Source organism: Panulirus ornatus, chromosome 2, assembly GCF_036320965.1.
Source record: "Panulirus ornatus isolate Po-2019 chromosome 2, ASM3632096v1, whole genome shotgun sequence".
In the NCBI taxonomy this organism is placed as follows: Eukaryota; Metazoa; Arthropoda; class Malacostraca; order Decapoda; family Palinuridae; genus Panulirus; species Panulirus ornatus.
In genome coordinates, this window is record NC_092225.1 from 33,298,708 (window position 1) to 33,321,966 (window position 23,259).

At 41.4% G+C, this 23,259-nt stretch overlaps 1 protein-coding gene across 3 annotated transcripts in view; it reads right to left on the minus strand.

The window, feature by feature from the left end:
- pnut (septin 7-like protein pnut) overlaps nt 1-23,259 on the minus strand; it is a 150,678-nt gene that overhangs the window by 83,441 nt on the left and 43,978 nt on the right. For all 3 annotated transcript variants that reach the window (XR_011714256.1, XM_071675083.1, XM_071675074.1), the window contains exon 4: nt 13,882-13,975. Coding sequence is in view for 2 of the 3 variants with exons in the window: in XM_071675083.1 (XP_071531184.1) it covers nt 13,882-13,975 (94 nt within the window). In the remaining variant the exon portion in view is untranslated. The remainder of the gene's footprint in view (nt 1-13,881; nt 13,976-23,259) is intronic.

Genomic DNA, 23,259 nt, shown 5'->3' on the forward strand with positions numbered 1-23,259 from the left:
GGGGAAGAATGGTTGGGAAAAGTCTTGGGAGTAAAGACAGGGGTTGGTGAGAGGAAAAGAGCTAAGGAAGGAGTAGCACTACTCCTGAAGCAGTTGTGAGAGTGTGTGATAGAACATACAAAAGTAAAATCTAGGTTGATGTGGGAAAAACTGAAAGTGGATGGAGAGAGATCGGTGATTATTGGTGCTTATGCACTTGGTCATGAGATGAAAAATCATGAGGCAAGTGTTTTGGAAGCAGCTGAGTGAGTGTCAGTGGTACTAGTGATGGGTGATTTAAATGCGAGGGTTAGTAATGTGGCAGTTGAGAGTATAATTGGTGTGCATGGGGTATTCAGTGTTGTGAATGAAGAGCTATTGGATTTGTGTGCTGAAAAAAGACTGGTTAAAAAAGAGAGAAATACGTAAGTATACATAAGAGAGTAGGAGAGATGGTCAAAGGGCATTAATGGATTACGTGTTAATTGACTGGCGTGTAAAAGAGAGACTTGGATGTTTGTGTGCTGAGAAGGGCAGCTGGAGGGATGTCTGATCACTATCTTGTGGAGGCGAGTGTGAAGATTTGTAGAGGATTTCAAGAAAGAAGAGTTAATGTTGGGGAGAGGAGACTGGTGATAGTAAGTGAGCTTGGAAAGGATACTTGTGTGAGGAGGTACCAGGAGAGAAGGAGCGAAGAATGGCAAAAGGTGAGGCAAATGACGTGAGGGGAGTGGGAAAGGAATGGGATAAATTCAAGGAAGCAGTGATGCATGTGCAAAAGATGCATGTGGCATGAGAAAGGTGGGAGGTGGGTAGATCAAAAAGGGTAGAGTGGTGGGGTGAAGAAGTAAAGTTGTTAGTGAAAGAGAAAAGAGAGGCATTTGGATGATACTTACAAGGAAGGAGTGCCAATGACTGGGAGATGTATAGAAGAAAGTGGCAAGAGGTCAAGAGGAAGGTGCAAGTGTTGAAAAAGAGGGCAAATGATAGTTGGGGTGAGAGAGTATCAGTAAACTTTAGGGAAAACAAAAAGGTGTTTTGGAAGGAGATAAATAACATGCAAAAGACAAGAGAACAAATGGGAGCATCAATGAAAGGGGCAAGGGGGAAGTGATAACAGGGAGTGATGATAACAGGGAGTGATGAAGTGAGAAGGAGATGGAGTGAGTATTTTGAGTGTTTGTTGAATGTGTTTGATAAGAGTGGTAAATGTACAGTGATTTGGTCATTGGATCCCAGTGAAGGTTGGTCTGTGGCAAGGGTGTGCGATGTCTCCATGGCTGTTTAATGTGTTTATGGATGGGGTGGTTAGGGAAGTAAATGCAAGAGTTTTGGAGAGAGGGGCAAGTATGCAGTCTGTTTGGGATGAGGGGGCCTGGGAAGTGAGTCAGTTGCTCTTTGCTGATGATACAGCACTGGTGGCTGATTCAAGTGAGAAACTGCAGAAGTTGGAGACTGAGTTTGTTAAGGTGTGTGACAGAAGAAAGATGAAAGTAAAAGTAAATAAGAGCAGGTTTATTAGGCTCAGCAGGGTTGAGGAAAAAGTTAATTGGGTTGTAAGTCTGAATGGAGAAAAATTGGAGGAAGTGAAGTGTTTTAGATACCTGGAAATGGACTTTGCAGTGAATGGAATCACGGAAGCAGAAGTGAGTCACAGGGTGGGGGAGTGGGCGAAGGTTCTGCGAGTGATGAAGAATGTGTGGAAAAAGAGAACATTATCTCAGAGAGTAAACATGGGTATGTTTGAAGGAATAGAGGTTCCAACAATGTTATATGGTTACGAGGCATGGGCTATAGATAGGGCTGTGTAGAGGAGGGTGGATGTGTTGGAAATGAAATGTTTGGGGACAATATGTGGTGTGAGGTGGTTTGATTGAGTAAGTAATGAAAGGGTAAAAGAGATGTGTGGAAATAAAAAGGGCATGGTTGTGAGAGAAGGGGGTGTGTTGACATAGTTTAAACATATGGAGAGAATGAGTGAGGAATGGTTGACAAAGAGGATATATGTGTCAAAGGGGGAGGGAACAAAGAGAAGCAGGAGGACAAATTGGAGGTGGAAGGTGGAAGGTGGAAGGATGGAGTGAAAAAGATTTTGAGCAATTGGGGTCTGAACATACAGGAGGGTGAGAGGCGTGCAAGGAATAGAGTGAACTGGAACGATGTGGTATACAGGGGTCGACATGCTGTCAATGGACTGAACCAGTGCATGTGAAACGTCTGGGGTAAACCATGGAAAGGTGTGTGGGGCCAGGATGTGGATAGGGAGCTGTGTTTTCGGTGCATCACACATAACAGCTTGAGACTGATTCCTAGTGCTACCTCGCTGAAGCGGAAGGTAGTGATACTGTTTCATGTGGGGCAGGGTGGTGCCAGGAATGGATGAGGGCAAGCAAGTATTAAGAACAGAAGACTGAGGCTAAGAGGGAAAAATCCTCACTTAGTCCCCTTCTCTGTTCATTCTTTTGAAAAAGTAAAAAGTGGATGGGAGGAATTCCAGTCCCCCAACTCCCTCCCCTTTTAGACGTCTTTTATGACATGCAGGGAATATGTGGGAAGTAATCTTTCCCCCCTATCCTCAGGGAAAATACGATCAATAATTATCACACAAAATATAGGAGACTTTTGTATCACTGAATTATATCAATGAATTGCCTTTAAGGCATGTGATCACAACCATGGATGGGAAAACAAGTGACAAATTGGATTTACAGGAGAAGTTGGCAAACAGTTACCAGACTGTGAGAAAATTCAAGTTGATATAAATTTCAAGGCTATTGAATCAGAGGATATTGAAGTAGACTCTGATGAAGTGAGTACCAATCAAAAATACTTATTTGATATTTATCAAGCAGTCTCTAAAAATACAGTGAATGATGCAATATCACATCATAATCCAGGAAAAATGTCTCTTTCACAATGGTTGACAACAGCAAATTGAGTTTTACATCTCTAAGTTACAATATCTGAGCCTTCAAATACTTTGCAAATACTACCTGAATTTATAATGAAAGTCCAAGCACTTATGTGGTTCAAGATAAAGTGCAAACCCTCCATCAAATAGTTTTGCATGAAACCATTGTCCGTACACATCCCTTTGCTAGCAATATCAAGCAAATTGGGAACCCTGTTATTCAGAGAAATACATTCTTCAGGCACCCTGAGAACATTCTCATTAGCATGATTCATGATGAGAGAAATTTTGTTCATGAGCTGGGATGGAAAGAGTACTGCAGACAAGAAAAGAGAAGTAGTGTTAGACCTTTTAAAGTTCCTGTTATTGATTTCAGTGCAATGGAATATTCTGAGATGACTGACTAGCACAATATTGGTGTTACAGAGCTCACTTTAATAATGGCCATCAAAGATGGGTTGATTAGAAAGGGTAGTGAGTGGTGGGATGAAGAAGTAAGATTATTAGTGAAAGAGAAGAGAGAGGCTTTTGGACGATTTTTGCAGGGAAAAAATGCCGATGAGTGGGAGATGTACAAAAGAAAGAGGCAGGAGGTCAAGAGAAAGGTGCAAGAGGTGAAAAAGAGGGCAAATGAGAGTTGGGGTGAGAGAGTATTATTAAATTTTAGGGAGAATAAAAAGATGTTCTGGAAGGAGGTAAATAAAGTGCGTAAGACAAGGGAGCAAATGGGAACTTCAGTGAAGGGGGCTAATGGGGAGGTGATAACAAGTAGTGGTGATGTGAGAAGGAGATGGAGTGAGTATTCTGAAGGTTTGTTGAATGTGTTTGATGATAGAGTGGCAGATATAGGGTGTCTTGGTCGAGGTGGTGTGCAAAGTGAGAGGGTTAGGGAAAATTATTTGGTAAACAGAGAAGAGGTAGTAAAAACTTTGCGGAAGATGAAAGCTGGCAAGGCAGCAGGTTTGGATGGTATTGCAATGGAATTTATTAAAAAAGGGGGTGACTGTATTGTTGACTGGTTGGTAAGGTTATTTAATGTATGTATGATTCAGGGTGAGGTGCCTGAGGATTGGCGGAATGCTTGCATAGTGCCATTGTACAAAGGCAAAGGGGATAAGAGTGAGTGCTCAAATTACAGAGGTATAAGTTTGTCGAGTATTCCTGGTATATCATATGGGAGGGTACTGATTGAGAGGGTGAAGGAATGTACAGAGCATCAGATTGGGGAAGAGCAGTGTGGTTTCAGAAGTGGTAGAGGATGTGTGGATCAGGTGTTTGCTTTGAAGAATGTATGTGAGAAATACTTAGAAAAGCAAATGGATTTGTATGTAGCATTTATGGATCTGGAGAAGGCATATGATAGAGTTGATGGAGATGCTCTGTGGAAGGTACTAAGAATATATGGTGTGGGAGGCAAGTTGTTACAAGCAGTGAAAAGTTTTTATCGAGGATGTAAGGCATGTGTACGTGGAGGAAGAGAGGAAAGTGATTGGTTCTCAGTGAATGTAGGTTTGTGGCAGGGGTGTGTGATGTCTCCATGGTTGTTTAATTTGCTTATGGATGGGGTTGTTAGGGAGGTGAATGCAAGAGTTTTGGAAAGAGGGGCAAGTATGCAGTCTGTTGTGGATGAGAGAGCTTGGGAAGTGAGTCAGTTGTTGTTCGCTGATGATACAGCGCTGGTGGCTGATTCATGTGAGAAACTGCAGAAGCTGGTGACTGAGTTTGGTAAAGTGTGTGAAAGAAGAAAGTTAAGAGTAAATGTGAATAAGAGCAAGGTTATTAGGTACAGTAGGGTTGAGGGTCAAGTCAATTGGGAGGTAAGTTTGAATGGAGAAAAACTGGAGGAAGTAAAGTGTTTCAGATATCTGGGAGTGGATCTGGCAGCGGATGGAACCATGGAAGCAGAAGTGAATCATAGAGTGGGGGAGGGGGCGAAAATCCTGGGAGCCTTGAAGAATGTTTGGAAGTCGAGAACATTATCTTGGAATGCAAAAATTGGTATGTTTGAAGGAATAGTGGTTCCAACAATGTTGTATGGTTGCGAGGCGTGGGCTATGGATAGAGTTGTGTGCAGGAGGGTGGATGTGCTGGAAATGAGATATTTGAGGACAATATGTGGTGTGAGGTGGTTTGATTGAGTTAGTAATGTAAGGGTAAGAGAGATGTGTGGAAATAAAAAGAGCATGGTTGAGAGAGCAGAAGAGGTGTTTTGAAATGGTTTGGGCACATGGAGAGGGTGAGTGAGGAAAGATTGACCAAGAGGATATATGTGTCGGAGGTGGAGGGAATGAGAAGTGGGAGACCAAATTAGAGGTGGAAAGATGGAGTGAAAAAGATTTTGAGTGATCGGGGCCTGAACATGCAGGAGGGTGAAAGGCGGGCAAGGAATAGAGTGAATTGGATCGATGTGGTATACCGGGGTCGATGTGCTGTCAATGGATTGAATCAGGGCATGTGAAGCGTCTCGGGTAAACCATGGAAAGTTGTGTGGGGCCTGGATGTGGAAAGGGAGCTGTAGTTTCGGGCATTATTACATGACAACTAGAGACTGAGTGTGAACGAATGGGGCCTTTGTTGTCTTTTCCTAGCGCTAGGGTGGAGGGGGATGTTATTCCATGTGTGGCAAGGTGGCGATGGGAATAAATAAAGGCAGACAGTATGAATTATGTACATGTGTATATATGTATATGTCTGTTTGTATATATATATACGTGTACATTGAGATGTATAGGTATGTATATTTGCGTGTGTGGACGTGTATGTATATACATGTGTATGGGGGTGGGTTGGGCCATTTCTTTCATCTGTTTCCTTGCGCTACCTCGCAAATGCGGGAGACAGCGACAAAGCAAAAGCAAAGATGAAACAATCTCGAACATCACCAAGAGTGGCATTCACATTGAAAATTATTATTTCAATATGCCATGCCACACACAGGCAGTAGAATGCAATATAGAATTAATTACAGACGCATCAACTAAAGTGTGTGGCCAAAAAAGTAGAGATGGACTCATAAGAACAACCTTTCAAAGTTGAAAGGCTCTGCCAAAATTTCACTCAAAAGAAGAATTCATGACAGAACAGCTCCTTATATGGTTGGGTGGTTGGGAAGGAGTAAGAGTGGAACTCTCAGTGCAGCTACATTCATGCCATGAGTTCTGGGTTATTTCTGAAATACTGTACTTCTTATTTCTGAAGTACAATACTTCAAAAATAAGTAAAGAGCTGCATACAATAGGCTATTTGTTATATCTTAAAGGAAAACTACACAGTAAACTTTAAATTTCATTTTATATTAATGCTTAAATGACATATAAAATAAAATGGCATTTATTTACAAATCTAATATTTCTGTAATGAAGAATGAATTGTCATTTTTAACTTATGTTGTTCATATACTTCAATTACATTCAAGACATCATATTAGAGCACCTATGGCCAAAAAATACTGCAATAAGATTTTTAGCAATTTTTTAAGAATAGGTGGTATGTTTATTAAAAATGCTATATTTTTAATTCCTTGGGTGGGCTGTGGGAGTTGTTCAATTACTTCCAGGTTTCAAAAATACTTTAAGCGTATTTCTAAAAAATTAACTACCTCACTAACAAATAAATATATTTCATCTTTTGATTTTCTCTATAAATGTTCATTTTTAATACCTTATTCTTACATTTTTGAGCCCCTCAGGGGGGTTAGATGGTGGCACAGAGAACCCATATTTTTTGCAGAATTTTCTCCTGTGGATCCACAAATTTTCCGCACTAACCACATATGAATGAAAAAAAAAGTAAAAACGATAAACCCTAGGGCACATACATGTAAACATATATACAGATATGAATCACAAAGCACAGTGGCCAACCATGAAGTAACAAAACTACCACAGCACCTGACTAAAGATTGGCAATTTTCTGAGCCATAGTAATTTTGGTGAACGAGGTCAAATTATGTTTCTTTTTCAAATCATGGAAGTTTCTAAACAACAGATTGCCACACCAAAGGCATTTCACTGTATTTGCTTTTGAGTCATTGGAAAACCAAGCAGGTGAGTTGTAGTTTGGAGTGGATGAACTGATTTTAAAGGATGGTATAGGATCCTTTTTTGTGAACTAATCTGGTGACTGTTGGTGTTAAGAGGGCATTCAGTTTACAGCATTTAGTTTATATGTCACTCTTGTGTTGGTGCTTTTGGTGTGGGGAGAGATTTTCATGTGTTTTCTTCAGTGGGAGTGATTGTTCATTCAGGCATTCACGTATTGTGTAGGCTAATTTCTAATTACTACTAAACTTATTTACTTATTTTTCTTATACTTTGTCGCTGTCTTAAGCATTAGCAAGGTAGCGCAAGGAAACAGACGAAAGATGGCCCAACCTACCCACATACAGATGTATATACATACACACCCACACACGCACATAAACATACCTATACATTTCAATGTATATATATATATATATACATACACAGATATCTGGGAGTGGATCTGGCAGCAGATGGAACCATGGAAGCGGAAGTGAATCATAGGGTGGGGGAGGGGGCGAAAATCCTGGGAGCCTTGAAGAATGTGTGGAAGTCGAGAACATTATCTCCGAAAGCAAAAATGGGTATGTTTGAAGGAATAGTGGTTCCAACAATTTTGTATGGTTGCGAGGCGTGGGCTATGGATAGAGTTGTGCGCAGGAGGGTGGATGTGCTGGAAATGAGATGTTTGAGGACAATGTGTGGTGTGAGGTGGTTTGATCGAGTAAGTAATGTAAGGGTAAGAGAGATGTGTGGAAATAAAAAGAGTGTGGTTGAGAGAGCAGAAGAGGGTGTTTTGAAATGGTTTGGGCACATGGAGAGAATGAGTGAGGAAAGATTGACCAAGAGGATATATGTGTCGGAGGTGGAGGGAACGAGGAGAAGTGGGAGACCAAATTGGAGGTGGAAAGATGGAGTGAAAAAGATTCTGAGTGATCGGGGCCTGAACATGCAGGAGGGTGAAAGGCGGGCAAGGAATAGAGTGAATTGGATCGATGTGGTATACCGGGGTTGACGTGCTGTCAGTGGATTGAATCAGGGCATGTGAAGCGTCTGGGGTAAACCATGGAAAGCTGTGTGGGGCCTGGATGTGGAAAGGGAGCTGTGGTTTCGGGCATTATTGCATGACAGCTAGAGACTGAGTGCGAACGAATGAGGCCTTTGTTGTCTTTTCCTAGCGCTACCCCGCACACATGAGGGGGGAGGGGGATGGTATTCCATGTGTGGCGAGGTGGCGATGGGAATGAATAAAGGCAGACAGTGTGAATTGTGTGCATGGGTATATATGTATGTGTCTGTGTGTGTACATATATGTGTACATTGGGATGTATAGGTATGTATATTTGAATGTGTGGTCATGTGTGTATATACATGTGTATGGGGGTGGGTTGGGCCATTTCTTTCGTCTTTTTCCTTGTGCTACCTCACAAACGCGGGAGACAGCGACAAAGCAAAATAAATAAATAAATAAATACATACACAGACAAATACATATGTACACATGTACATATTCATACTTGCTGCCCGTAGCCATTCATGTCGCCACCCCGCCACACATGAAAAGGCACCCCCCCCATGCACGAGGTAGTGCTAAGAAACGACAACAAAGGCCACATTCTTTCACACTCAGTCTCTGGCTGTCATGTGTAATGCACCAAAACCACAGCTCCCCTTCCACATCTAAGCCTCACAAAACTTTCCATGGTTTACCCCAGACACTTCACACGCCCTGGTTCAATCCAATGACAGCATATCAACCCCGGTATACCACACTGTTCCAGTTCACTCTATTCCTTGCATGCCTTTCACCCTCCTGCATGTTCAGGCCCCAAACACTTAAAATCTTTTTCACTCTAACCTTCCACCTCCAATTTGGTCTCCCACTTGTTCCTTCCACCTCTGACACATATATCCTCTTTGTCAATCTTTACTCACTCATTCTCTCCATATGACCAAACCATTTCAATACACCCTCTTCTGCTCTCTAAACCACACACTTTTTATTACCTCACATCTCTCCTACCCTTTCATTACTTACTCGATCAAACCACCTTACACCACACATATTGTCCTCAAACATCTCATTTCCAACACATCCACCCTCCACACAACTCTATCTATAGCCCACGCCTTGCAACCACACAACATTGTTGGAAACACTATTCCTTCAAACACACCCATTTTTGCTTTCCGAGATAATGTTCTCGCCTTCCACACATTTTTCAATGCTCCCAGAACCTTCGCCCCCTCCTCCACCCTGTGACTCACTTCCGCTTCCATGGTTCCATCCGCTGTTAAATCCACTCCTAGATATCTAAAACACTTCACTTCCTCCAGTTTTTCTCCCTTCCAACTTACCTACCAATTGGCTTGTCCCTCAACCGTAGCTACTGTACCTAATAAGCTTGCTCTTATTCACATTAACTCTAAGCTTTCTTCTTTTCCAAAATTTACCAAACTCAGTTACTAAACTTATCTACATATTATTTTTTTTTTATTATACTTTGTCGCTGTCTCCCACGTTTGCGAGGTTGCGCAAGGAAACAGACGAAAGAAATGGCCCAACCCCCCCCCATACACATGTATATACATACGTCCACACACGCAAATATACATACCTACACAGCTTTCCATGGTTTACCCCAGACGCTTCACATGCCCTGCTTCAATCCACTGACAGCACGTCAACCCCGGTATACCACATCGCTCCAATTCACTCTATTCCTTGCCCTCCTTTCACCCTCCTGCATGTTCAGGCCCCGATCACACAAAATCTTTTTCACTCCATCTTTCCACCTCCAATTTGGTCTCCCTCTTCTCCTTGTTCCCTCCACCTCCGACACATATATCCTCTTGGTCAATCTTTCCTCACTCATCCTCTCCATGTGCCCAAACCACTTCAAAACACCCTCTTCTGCTTTCTCAACCACGCTCTTTTTATTTCCACACATCTCTCTTACCCTTACGTTACTCACTCGATCAAACCACCTCACACCACACATTGTCCTCAAACATCTCATTTCCAGCACATCCATCCTCCTGCACACAACTCTATCCATAGCCCACGCCTCGCAACCATACAACATTGTTGGAACCACTATTCCTTCAAACATACCCATTTTTGCTTTCCCAGATAATGTTCTCGACTTCCACACATTCTTCAAGGCCCCCAGGATTTTCGCCCCCTCCCCCACCCTATGATCCACTTCCGCTTCCATGGTTCCATCCGCTGCCAGATCCACTCCCAGATATCTAAAACACTTCACTTCCTCCAGTTTTTCTCCATTCAAACTCACCTCCCAATTGACTTGACCCTCAACCCTTCTGTACCTAATAACCTTACTCTTATTCACATTTACTCTTAACTTTCTTCTTCCACACACTTTTCCAAACTCAGTCACCAGCTTCTGCAGTTTCTCACATGAATCAGCCACCAGCGCTGTATCATCAGCGAACAACAACTGACTCACTTCCCAAGCTCTCTCATCCCCAACAGACTTCATACTTGCCCCTCTTTCCAAAACTCTTGCATTTACCTCCCTAACAACCCCATCCATAAACAAATTAAACAACCATGGAGACATCACACACCCCTGCCGCAAACCTACATTCACTGAGAACCAATCACTTTCCTCTCTTCCTACACGTACACATGCCTTACTTTCTTTTTCTTTCATACTATTCGCCATTTCCCGCATTAGCGAGGTAGCGTTGAGAACAGAGGACTGGGCCCTTGAGGGAATATCCTCACCTGGGCCCCTTCTCTGTTCCCTCTTTTGGAAAATTAAAAAAAAAAAAGTGAGAGGGGAGGATTTCCAGCCCCCCGCTCCCTCCCCTTTTAGTCGCCTTCTACGACACGCAGGGAATACGTGGGAAGTATTCTTTCTCCCCTATCCCCAGGGATATAACATATATATACACATGCCTTACATCCCCGATAAAAACTTTTCACTGCTTGTAACAACTTTCCTCCCACACCATATATTCTTAATACCTTCCACAGAGCATCTCTATCAACTCTATCATATGCCTTCTCCAGATCCATAAATGCTACATACAAATCCATTTGCTTTTCTAAGTATTTCTCACATACATTCTTCAAAGCAAACACCTGATCCACACATCCTCTACCACTTCTGAAACCACACTGCTCTTCCCCAATCTGATGCTCTGTACAAGCCTTCACCCTCTCAATCAATACCCTCCCATATAATTTACCAGGAATACTCAACAAACTTATACCTCTGTAATTTGAGCACTCACTCTTATCCCCTTTGCCTTTGTACAATGGCACTATGCACGCATTCCGCCAATCCTTAGGCACCTCACCATGAGTCATACATACATTAAATAACCTTACCAACCAGTCAACAATACAGTCACTCCCTTTTTTAATAAATTCCACTGCAATACCATCCAAACCTGCTGCCTTGCCGGCTTTCATCTTCCGCAAAGCTTTCACTACCTCTTCTCTGTTTACCAAATCATTTTCCCTAACCCTCTCACTTTGCACACCACCTCGACCAAAACACCCTATATCTGCCACTCTATCATCAAACACATTCAACAAACCTTCAAAATACTCACTCCATCTCCTTCTCACATCACCACTACTTGTTATCACCTCCCCACTTGCGCCCTTCACCGCAGTTCCCATTTGCTCCCTTGTCTTACGCACTTTATTTACCTCCTTCCAGAACATCTTTTTATTCTCCCTAAAATTTAATGATACTCTCTCACCCCAACTCTCATTTGCCCTTTTTTTTCACCTCTTGCACCTTTCTCTTGACCTCCTGTCTCTTTCTTTTATACATCTCCCACTCAATTGCATTTTTTCCCTGCAAAAATCGTCCAAATGCCTCTCTCTTCTCTTTCACTAATACTCTTACTTCTTCATCCCACCACTCACTACCCTTTCTAATCAACCCACCTCCCACTCTTCTCATGCCACAAGCATCTTTTGCGCAATCCATCACCGATTCCCTAAATACATCCCATTCCTCCCCCACTCCCCTTACTTCCATTGTTCTCACCTTTTTCCATTCTGTACTCAGTCTCTCCTGGTACTTCCTCACACAGGTCTCCTTCTCAAGCTCACTTACTCTCACCACCCTCTTCACCCTAACATTCACTCTTCTTTTCTGAAAACCCATACAAATCTTCACCTTAGCCTCCACAAGATAATGATCAGACATATAATTATAATTACTCAAATTACCAACTCACCTTTACTTCAATAATCTTTCTTCATATCGTATGTCTAAAACATAAGTGCTGAATCATATTTTCCCGTGCCTCATGGTTTCCTTCATATCAGTTTGTTCATCAGTTAAGCCATTTTCAGCATCATTATCATCTAAGCTAGCTGAGTAAATCATAACTCATAAATCAGTGTAATAGCCAGGGTTCTGAGCTGTAGCCTTGCTGATGCAAAATTCTCTTATGCCTCTACCATTCTGACAGCACTGAACAAGCCCAAGGGAAAAATATAAGCCATGCAAATGATAATATTTTGTGCATGCCAGTTGTCATATTTTCATGCAAAGATATACTTCCTGGCATACACAAAATTCCTGAGATTGCTAGGCTGTACTGTAAATGGAACAACCAAAGTGGGGAAAAGTTAAGTACATGAGATAGTTGCACTGAATGTGTTAAGAGGCAAAGTTTTAGACTGTTTTCTCCCTTTTCCAGCATTGCTTTTGCTTCTTTTATATTCTTCAACTTAGTACTGACAGTTAAAACATGAACATAGACAACATTACATGCTCCACACAAGAATTCCACTCAGACCTGAACAAGTTTGCTGACAATGTCAAGGTCATGAGGGAAGTAAAGAATGAGAAGGAACGTATTAACTTATGCAGGGACCTAAAACAACTCAAAATTGGTCTGATACATGGTTTATGAAATTCAACCTGAGTAAATACAAGGCAATGAGGACTGCATTAACTTACAAGGGGACTTACACTGACTCCAAAGTTGGTCTTATACTTGACTGATGATATTCAACCTGAATAAATGCACTACAAATGAGGAGGGGACATGATGAACGAAGGTCTCAATACAAACATTATCTAGAAAGGAATAAGTTACAGGACCCTGTGTGAAAGAGGGACTTGGGAGTCGACATTGTATCTTACCTATCACAAAAGCCCCACCTTAAAAGAAATATAAAGGAAATACAGTGTCTGCTGGTAAATTTCAGGACTGCATTCAAGCACCTGAATTTGGAAAAAAAAAATCAGCTAACTTCACATCTTAGGCAAAAACAGTAGGCAAAAACAGTAATCTGCTTCTCAAGTCTGGCCACTGTACTTAAATCAGGCAACAAAAACCTAACAGAGAAAGTCTAAAGGAGTGAAAAAAAATAAGGACAATTGAATTACACTGAGAGGTTAAAAGCCATAAATTTGTGCACCATGGAAGGGAGAAGACAAGGGGTGACTTAAATCAATCACAACCTCTAGATCTATAAACCAGTTTGATGATCAGTATAGGGCATTTCATTCAAAACTGCAAAGGTATAACAACCAGAGGCTATTACATGACATTAAGCAAGAAACTTGTTACAAAAGACGTAAGGGACTACAATACAATAGTGTATGAATGATAAAAACTTAGAAAGCAGACAGCTTACAGTTCTGAAGATGGTGCCTCATGACTGAAAAACTCCCTCCCCATACTGTACAAAGTGGTATTTACAAATAGGTATCAACAAAATAAAGTCATAAAAAAAGGCACAAGCAAAATTAAAAGTGTGGTTGAAGATGTGTCAGACACCTATGCAACATATAGTATTTCCCTAAACACTGCACTAGAGACTCAACTATACTAACTTTTCAAATATGAAAAAATATAACTATCATCTTTTTTCCAGCTATATATGATCCAAGGGATCAATTAACTACAAATTCTTAGAAATTCAATGTCTACACACAAACATGGTTGAAATGGATGATGACTTACCCTGCTATCACTAATCTGTGTTCTGTTTACTCTGGATTCACAATTGAGATACTCTTCATATTTGCTTTCCACATAATCTGTGACAGGTTGCCAACTGAAAAAAGATTTTTTTTGTAAAAACTGATGAATGACAGTATATTACAGAAAAGTTTCATTAACCTGGATTAAGATTTCACCAATACAAATGTGCTTAAGGCTAACATGATTACATGATGATTGCATAATATAGTGACAGTAAGCAATGCCAAATTATTTATATCTATTTATTCATTATACTTTATCGCCGTCTCCCGCGTGAGTGAAGTGGCACAAAGAAACAGACGAGGAATGGCCCAACCCACCCACATACACATGTACATACATAAACGACAACACACGCACATGTACATACATAAACGCCCACACATGCACATCTACATATGTATACAAGTACACATCCATACTTGCAGCCTTCATCCATTCTCGTCACCACCCCACCGCACGAAAATAGCAATGCCAAATTGTACAGTGAAAAAAAAAGATGAACAAATTCAAGTGCAATACTGTCAGTACACTGAAGGAAACAAGTACACAACACCAAGCTTCATTTAATGTGCACTTATTTTCCATGTACATTTAACCAATTAGTTGATTATTTCTTTCCCCTAAATCCTTTTCTTTTCATGCTAAATCCAAGTAAAAAGGGCATCAAAAAATCCTAACTAACTAATCCATAAATGTCAACTTCCCACACTTCATCTTACACAAGCTTTCACCACCTCTTCGCTTTTCACCAAACCATTTGCCATACTTTTTCACTTCACATACCTCCCCAGCCCAAACATCCAATATCTGCTACCCTATCATCAAACATAGTCAACAGTCCTTCAAAGTACTTGCTTCATCTCTTCACCTCATCTCTGACCAAGCATAATTTATCTTTGAGCCTGATTTTCCATATGAAAATAGATACCAGCATTAAAAAGTAACAGAAACCACAGCAAGGATTTGAACCTATGGCAGGGGTAGTGTGTGGTGCTCACCACACTGCCTGCTTATTGTATTAGTCTGTTTTTCTCAACTGCCATCTTATTACTCATATCATGCCTGTTGTACAATGTTTTTTAGTGGCCAAGATGTCGTTTCTTATTTTTTATTTAAGCTTCTTTTCCAACTGATATCTTCTTTCATACAGAGGGAAAGCAAAGGTGGTGAATAGCATGAATGTATTTAGAAACATCATACCTTTCACATTAACATTCACTTTGAGGGAGACTGACCTACAAGTTTGGGGAGGATATTTAAGGATTGTTTCTTTCTTATATCAAAAATAATCTTATATCATATAAACTTATGTTTCATACACAGGGACAGACATTGTTCATAGTGAATAACATGAATATACTTAGAAATATTACACCTTTCACACTACAAATACGTATGAAGGTACAAAGTGGCTGACATGCATGGGAAGGATACTGGAAATGTTATTCCTATGGAAATATTCCGGCTTTTTGCCTATCATCTGTTACCACAGTCCTCCATTACCCCAGGATTACAGGAAGAGAAAATCAGCCACAGTTGTTAAATAATCTCCTCCATGGTATCATTGGGTCTACTCAATCTCATTTCCGTCCTATTTTTCTTCCACTTCTTATAGGCACTTTCAAAGTTCTCAGACTTTTGTTAGTGATTACCTAAATACATTCTACTGTGTGACAATTATTCTTTAAACACTGGTATCACTTCATGAATCAACTTAATGCATAAATCCAAAGTGCAAGAGTCCTAAAATTATGGAAGTCCTTGTTTTCCTTGGCATACACCAACAAAACAACAGTCTCATCTACATTATATACTTTATTAGTGGTCAACTTCTCATTATCACCAATTTGTGATTGGAAATCAGGTTTGTAGGTTAATGTTCATAGCATCTCACTGCATAACTGCAGGATACTATTCTTCACCATGGACAGAATACAAATTGATGCTATGTTACTTATCAACCTACACTCAAAGCCAGGTCAGTTGTTGGTTAAATAATACTGCTTGTTTCATTAACATTCATTCAGTTAACCCTTTCGGTGTTATAAACATCAATCTGCAGTTATGCAGTGAGATGCTATGAACATTAATCTACAAACCTGATTTCCAATCACAAATTAAATTCTGCATTTATTATAAGCTCTGCTGGTTATAAAAGGCAACCCAAAAAAAAGGTTGACATTGGTGCTACCTGGAGGCCTCAGTAACCCACCAGTGACCACGGTGAGTAGCTGTAGGCCTTTTTAGGAACTTGTCGCACTAGTGGCACCTACCACCACCTGCACTACTGTCCACTGCACCCACTGGCAAGCCCCTGCTGCACCCAAGCCACCCTTATTTAGGAGTGGCCAATCCAGTAAATGGTGTTTTCCTAAATCACAAATGCGTAACTCTTGACTCGTAAGAAAACAAAGAAACAGTGGTTCTGATAGCTTTTCTGCAACTAATCATAAAATGAAATAATAATGATAATAATAATGTAGTAATTATAATTATAATAATAATAATAATAATAATAATAATAATAATAATAATATATATTTATTTATTTATTTATTTTGCTTTGTCGCTGTCTCCCGCGTTTGCGAGGTAGCGCAAGGAAACAGACGAAAGAAATGGCACAACCCACCCCCATACACAGTGTACACACACAAACACCCACACACGCAAATATACATACCAATACATCTCAATGTACACATATATATACACACACAGACACATACATATATACCCATGCACACAATTCACACTGCCTGCCCCTATTCATTCCCATTGCCACCTCGCCACACATGGAATACCATTCCCCTCCCCCTCATGTGTACGAGGTAGCACTAGGAAAAGACAACAAGGGCCCCATTCGTTCACACTCAGTCTCCAGCTGTCACGCAATAATGCCCGAAACCACAGCTTCCTTTCCACATCCAGGCCCCACACAACTTTCCATGGTTTACCCCAGATGCTTCACATGCCCTGATTCAATCCACTGACAGCATGTCAACCCCGGTATACCACATCGATCCAATTCACTCTATTCCTTGCCCTCCTTTCACCATCCTGCATGTTCAGGCCCCGATCACACAAAATCTTTTTCACTCCATCTTTCCACCTCCAATTTGGTCTCCCACTTCTCCTCGTTCCCTCCACCTCCGACACATATATCCTCTTGGTCAATCTTTCCTCACTCATTCTCTCCATGTACCCAAACCATTTCAAAACACCCTCTTCTGCTCTCTCAACCATGCTCTTTTTATTTCCACACATCTCTCTTACCCTTACATTACTTACTCGATCAAACCACCTCACATTGTCCTCAAACATCTCATTTCCAGCACATCCACCCTCCTGCGCACAACTCTATCCATAGCCCACACCTCGCAACCATACAACATTGTTGGAACCACTATTCCTTCAAACATACCCATTTTTGCTTTCCCAGATAATGTTCTCGACTTCCACACATTCTTCAAGGCTCCCAGGATTTTCACCCCCTCCCCCACCCTATGATTCACTTCTGCTTCCATGGTTCCATCCGCTGCCAGATCCACTCCCAGATATCTAAAACACTTTACTTCCTCCAGTTTTTCTCCATTCAAACTTACCTCCCAATTGACTTGACCCTCAACCCTACTGTACCTAATAACCTTGCTCTTATTCACATTTACTCTTAACTTTTTTCTTTCACATACTTTACCAAACTCAGTCACCAGCTTCTGCAGTTTCTCACCTGGATCAGCCACCAGCGCGTATCATCAGCGAACAATAACTGACTCACTTCCCAAGCTCTCTCATCCACAACAGACTTCATACTTGCCTCTCTTTCCAAAACTCTTGCATTCACCTCCCTAACAACCCCATCCATAAACAAATTAAACAACCATGGAGACATCACACACCCCTGCCGCAAACCTACATTCACTGAGAACCAATCACTTTCCTCTCTTCCTACACGTACACATGCCTTACATCCTCGATGAAAACTTTTCACTGCTTCTAACAACTTGCCTCCCACACCATATATTCTTAATACCTTACACAGAGTTTTGGAAAGAGGGGCAAGTATGAAGTCTGTTGTGGATGAGAGAGCTTGGGAAGTGAGTCAGTTGTTGTTCGCTGATGATACAGCGCTGGTGGCTGATTCATGTGAGAAACTGCAGAAGCTGGTGACTGAGTCTGGTAAAGTGTGTGAAAGAAGAAAGTTAAGAGTAAATGTGAATAAGAGCAAGGTTATTAGGTACAGTAGGGTTGAGGGTCAAGTCAATTGGGAAGTAAGTTTGAATGGAGAAAAACTGGAGGAAGTAAAGTGTTTTAGATATCTGGGAGTGGATCTGGCAGCGGATGGAACCATGGAAGCGGAAGTGAATCATAGGGTGGGGGAGGGGGCAAAAATCCTGGGAGCCTTGAAGAATGTGTGGAAGTCGAGAACATTATCTCGGAAAGCAAAAATGGCTGTGTTTGAAGGAATAGTGGTTCCAACAATGTTGTATGGTTGCGAGGCGTGGGCTATGGATAGAGTTGTGCGCAGGAGGGTGGATATGCTGGAAATGAGATGTTTGAGGACAATGTGTGGTGTGAGGTGGTTTGATCGAGTAAGTAATGGAAGGGTAAGAGAGATGTGTGGAAATAAAAAGAGCATGGTTGAGAGAGCAGAAGAGGGTGTTTTGAAATGGTTTGGGCACATGGAGAGAATGAGTGAAGAAAGATTGACCAAGAGGATATATGTGTCGGAGGTGGAGGGAACGAGGAGAAGTGGGAGACCAAATTGGAGGTGGAAAGATGGAGTGAAAAAGATTTTGTGTGATCAGGGCCTGAACATGCAGGAGGGTGAAAGGAGGGCAAGGAATAGAGTGAATTGGATCGATGTGGTATACTGGGGTTGACGTGCTGTCAGTGGATTGAATCAGGGCAGGTGAAGCGTCTGGGGTAAACCATGGAAAGTTGTGTGGGGCCTGGATGTGGAAAGGGAGCTATGCTTTCGGGCATTATTGCATGACAGTTAGAGACTGAGTGTGAACGAATGGGGCCTTTGTTGTCTTTTCCTAGTGCTACCTCGCACACATGAGGGGGGAGGGGGATGGCATTCCATGTGTGGCGAGGTGGCGATGGGAATAAATAAAGGCAGACAGTGTGAATTGTGTGCATGGGTATATATGTATGTGTCTGTGTGTGTATATATATGTGTACATTGAGATGTATAGGTATGTATATTTGCGTGTGTGGACGTGTATGTATATACATTGTGTATGGGGTGGGTTGGGCCATTTCTTTCGTCTGTTTCCTTGTGCTACCTCGGAAACGCGGGAGACAGCGACAAAGCAAAATAAATAAATAAATATAAATAATAATAAGGGGATAGGGGAGAAAGAATACTTCCCACGTATTCCCTGCATGTCATAGAAGGCGACTAAAAGGGGAGAGAGCGGGTGGCTGGAAATCCTCCCCTCTCTCTCTTTTTTCTTTTTTTTTTCAAAAGAAGGAACAGAGAAGGGGGCCAGGTGAGGATATTCCCTCAAAGGCCCAGTCCTCTGTTCTTAACGCTACCTCGCTAATGCGGGAAATGGCGAATAGTTTGAAAAAAAAAATAAAAATAATAATAATAATAATAATGATAATGAAATACAAAATGTATGTGAATGTCAGCTGCACACTTAAGATTTGCTAATCCGATAACATTTTTCTCTATCTATTCTATCTAACTATATCACTGATGTCCATTCCCTCCAGGAACTCCCATCAAAGGTATGGCCATGGCAAAACAGACTCCACTTATCAGTGTCCATGCATACCTCCCTTGCATACACCATTCCACATATTCTTCCATTTCTCTCCCTCCAGTGTTTTTCCACTCTGTTTCTCCATGTCACAGGTGTTCTTCCTCTCACACCAACCGCTTTAATTGTGTTATCACACACTCTCCTTGTAAACTCCCAGTCTTGCATTCTTTCCACATGCCCAAACCACCTCAAAGTATTACTTTTCACTCACTCTACCACTCCATAATTAATTCCCTTTGCATCTCTTGCCATACCACATCTCTCATCCACCCTTTCATTTCTTTCTTCATTCCATCTAGTCACACCACATGTTCTCAAATAGCTCATTTCCACAGCCTGGATTCTTGACCTCTGTGACTCATTCCACGTCCATGTTTCAGCTGCATAGATTAGGGATGGGAGGACTATGTTGTCCCTTAATCCTCTCTATATTTCTGTACTTACACCACTATCCTTTATTATTCTATGAAGAGACTCAATGACTTTTCTTCTCCCCTCATCTCTCCCAGTCTGTCTCCCCAAACTCAAAACATAGTTTAGTGCATTTTCTCCTCTTACTCTATATGGCTTTGCAAAATCTTTACTTTCACTCTTATTTCCTCTCAGACACCATTACTTTACATCTATTTGCATTTACCTTCAATCACCTATGCTTACAAACATCATAAAACACACTTACAACCTTTGCTACTCCCCTTCACTCTCAGCAAACAACACACTGTCATAAGCAAACAGGCTTGCACTAACTATCATACCTCAATGCCACACTCCATCTCTGCACCTCTTTTTCCTAGTTTTGCTTTCATCTCTTATCACCTCATCCATTTATGTAACAAAAAGCCACAGTGACATCACAAGGCCCTGCCTCACACCCAAATGTATACCGAAACTTGAGCTCAACTCTCAATCTACTCTTACACATGCATTTGCTCTTCTATAGAAGGCTTTCACACCATCCAACAGTTGTCCCCCTACTCCATATATCCTAAACATATCCCATACAGCATTCCACTCAACTCTGTCATAAGCTCTCTCCAAATCAATAAAAGCTGCATACAACTTCTTACCTTTTGCTAAATGCTTATCCACTGTCATCTTTGCTACAAAAGCCTGATCCATACCTTCCCTAACACCCTTTGCTCCTCACATATTCTGCATCAGTCACTTCCATTACTCTTCAATTGACATTCTTGTACACACTTTTCCTGGTATATTTAAGACTTATTCCCCCATAATTACCACATATATCCATAGCAACTTTTCCTTTGAATAAAGGAACAACAATAGCATTAATTCAATCCTCAGGCACAACCTTCTGTTTACATGCTAAATCCAATATCAGGTGTATCTTCTCTATCACACTTTCTCTTCCAAACTTCAGCATTTCAGCATTATTCCCATCCACTCTAGGTGGCTATCCAATCTTCAGTCTTAGTACTGCCCTTCTTACCTCCCTTTTTGCTATAGGTCCTTGCACTTGTATCCTTTTCCTTCCATCTTCCATACCCATGTATGTAACTAGCTAGTTAAAATCCTGTCTCCACTTCTAGGAAGCATTTCAGGCTCTCATATTGTTAACTCATGTGATCTTGTGAACAAACTCAATAGTGTGTTTAGCAAGAGGAAAAGCTTGTAAGTTTTGATGTTTGCTCATTGTTCACCAAAGTCCCCATCGAATATATTCTCGATTATCTTTTGGAAGAACTCCAGGGCCATGAACTGGAATTGCTGGAATTCCATCACATGTAACTGTAAAACTTGTAGGCCTGTGCATTAGGAATGGCAAATTCACTTTCAATATTGAGCATTATCAGCAGACTTTTGGTATAGCCATGGGAAACCCCTTGTCTCCTCTACTGTCAAATTCGTATGAGTTCTTTGAAAAGAAATTTGTCCCTACTATAACAACACTGTTATGCCGTGGTACAGATATGTTGATGACATTTTATGTATAAGGCCCTCTAACTTGGATGTAAATGTTTTCCTAAGTTTTTTTTTTTTTTTTTTGCTTTGTCGCTGTCTCCCGCGTTTGTGAGGTAGTGCAACGAAACAGACGAAAGAAATGGCCCAACCCATCCCCATACACATGTATATACATACGTCCAAAACACACACGCAAATATACATACCTACACAGCTTTCCATGGTTTACCCCAGACGCTTCACATGCCCTGATTCAATCCACTGACAGCACGTCAACCCCGGTATACCACATCGATCCAATTCACTCTATTCCTTGCCCGCCTTTCACCCTCCTGCATGTTCAGGCCCCGATCACACAAAATCTTTTTCACTCCATCTTTCCACCTCCAATTTGGTCTCCCACTTCTCCTCGTTCCCTCCACCTCCGACACATATATCCTCTTGGTCAATCTTTCCTCACTCATTCTCTCCATGTGCCCAAACCATTTCAAAACACCCTCTTCTGCTCTCTCAACCACGCTCTTTTTATTTCCACACATCTCTCTTACCCTTACGTTACTTACTCGATCAAACCACCTCACACCACACATTGTCCTCAAACATCTCATTTCCAGCACATCCACCCTCCTGCACACAACTCTATCCATAGCCCACGCCTTGCAACCATACAACATTGTTGGAACCACTTTCCATCAAACATACCCATTTTTGCTTTCCGAGATAATGTTCTCGACTTCCACACATTCTTTACGGCTCCCAGGATTTTCGCCCCCCCCCCCCCCTTATGATCCACTTCCGCTTCCATGGTTCCATCCGCTGCCAGATCCACTCCCAGATATCTAAAACACTTTACTTCCTCCAGTTTTTCTCCATTCAAACTTACCTCCCAATTGACTTGACCCTCAACCCTACTGTACCTAATAACCTTGCTCTTATTCACATTTACTCTTAACTTTTTTCTTTCACACACTTTACTAAACTCAGTCACCAGCTTCTGCAGTTTCTCACATGAATCAGCCACCAGCGCTGTATCATCAGCGAACAACACTGACTCACTTCCCAAGCTCTCTCATCCACATCAGACTGCATACTTGCCCCTCTTTCCAAAACTCTTGCATTCACCTCCCTAACAACCCCATCCATAAACAAATTAAACAACCATGGAGACATCACACACCCCTGCCGCAAACCTACATCCACTGAGAACCAATCACTTTCCTCTCTTCCTACACGTACACATGCCTTACATCCTCGATAAAAACTTTTCACTGCTTCTAACAACTTGCCTCCCACACCATATATTTTTAATACCTTCCACAGAGCATCTCTATCAACTCTATCATATGCCTTCTCCAGATCCATAAATGCTACATACAAATCCATTTGCTTTTCTAAGTATTTCTCACATACATTCTTCAAAGCAAACACCTGATCCACACATCCTCTACCACTTCTGAAACAACACTGCTCTTCCCCAATCTGATGCTCTGTACATGCCTTCACCCTCTCAATCAATACCCTCCCATATAATTTACCAGGAATACTCAACAAACTTATACCTCTGTAATTTGAGCACTCACTCTTATCCCCTTTGCCTTTGTACAATGGCACTATGCACGCATTCTGCCAATCCTCAGGCACCTTACCATGAGTCATA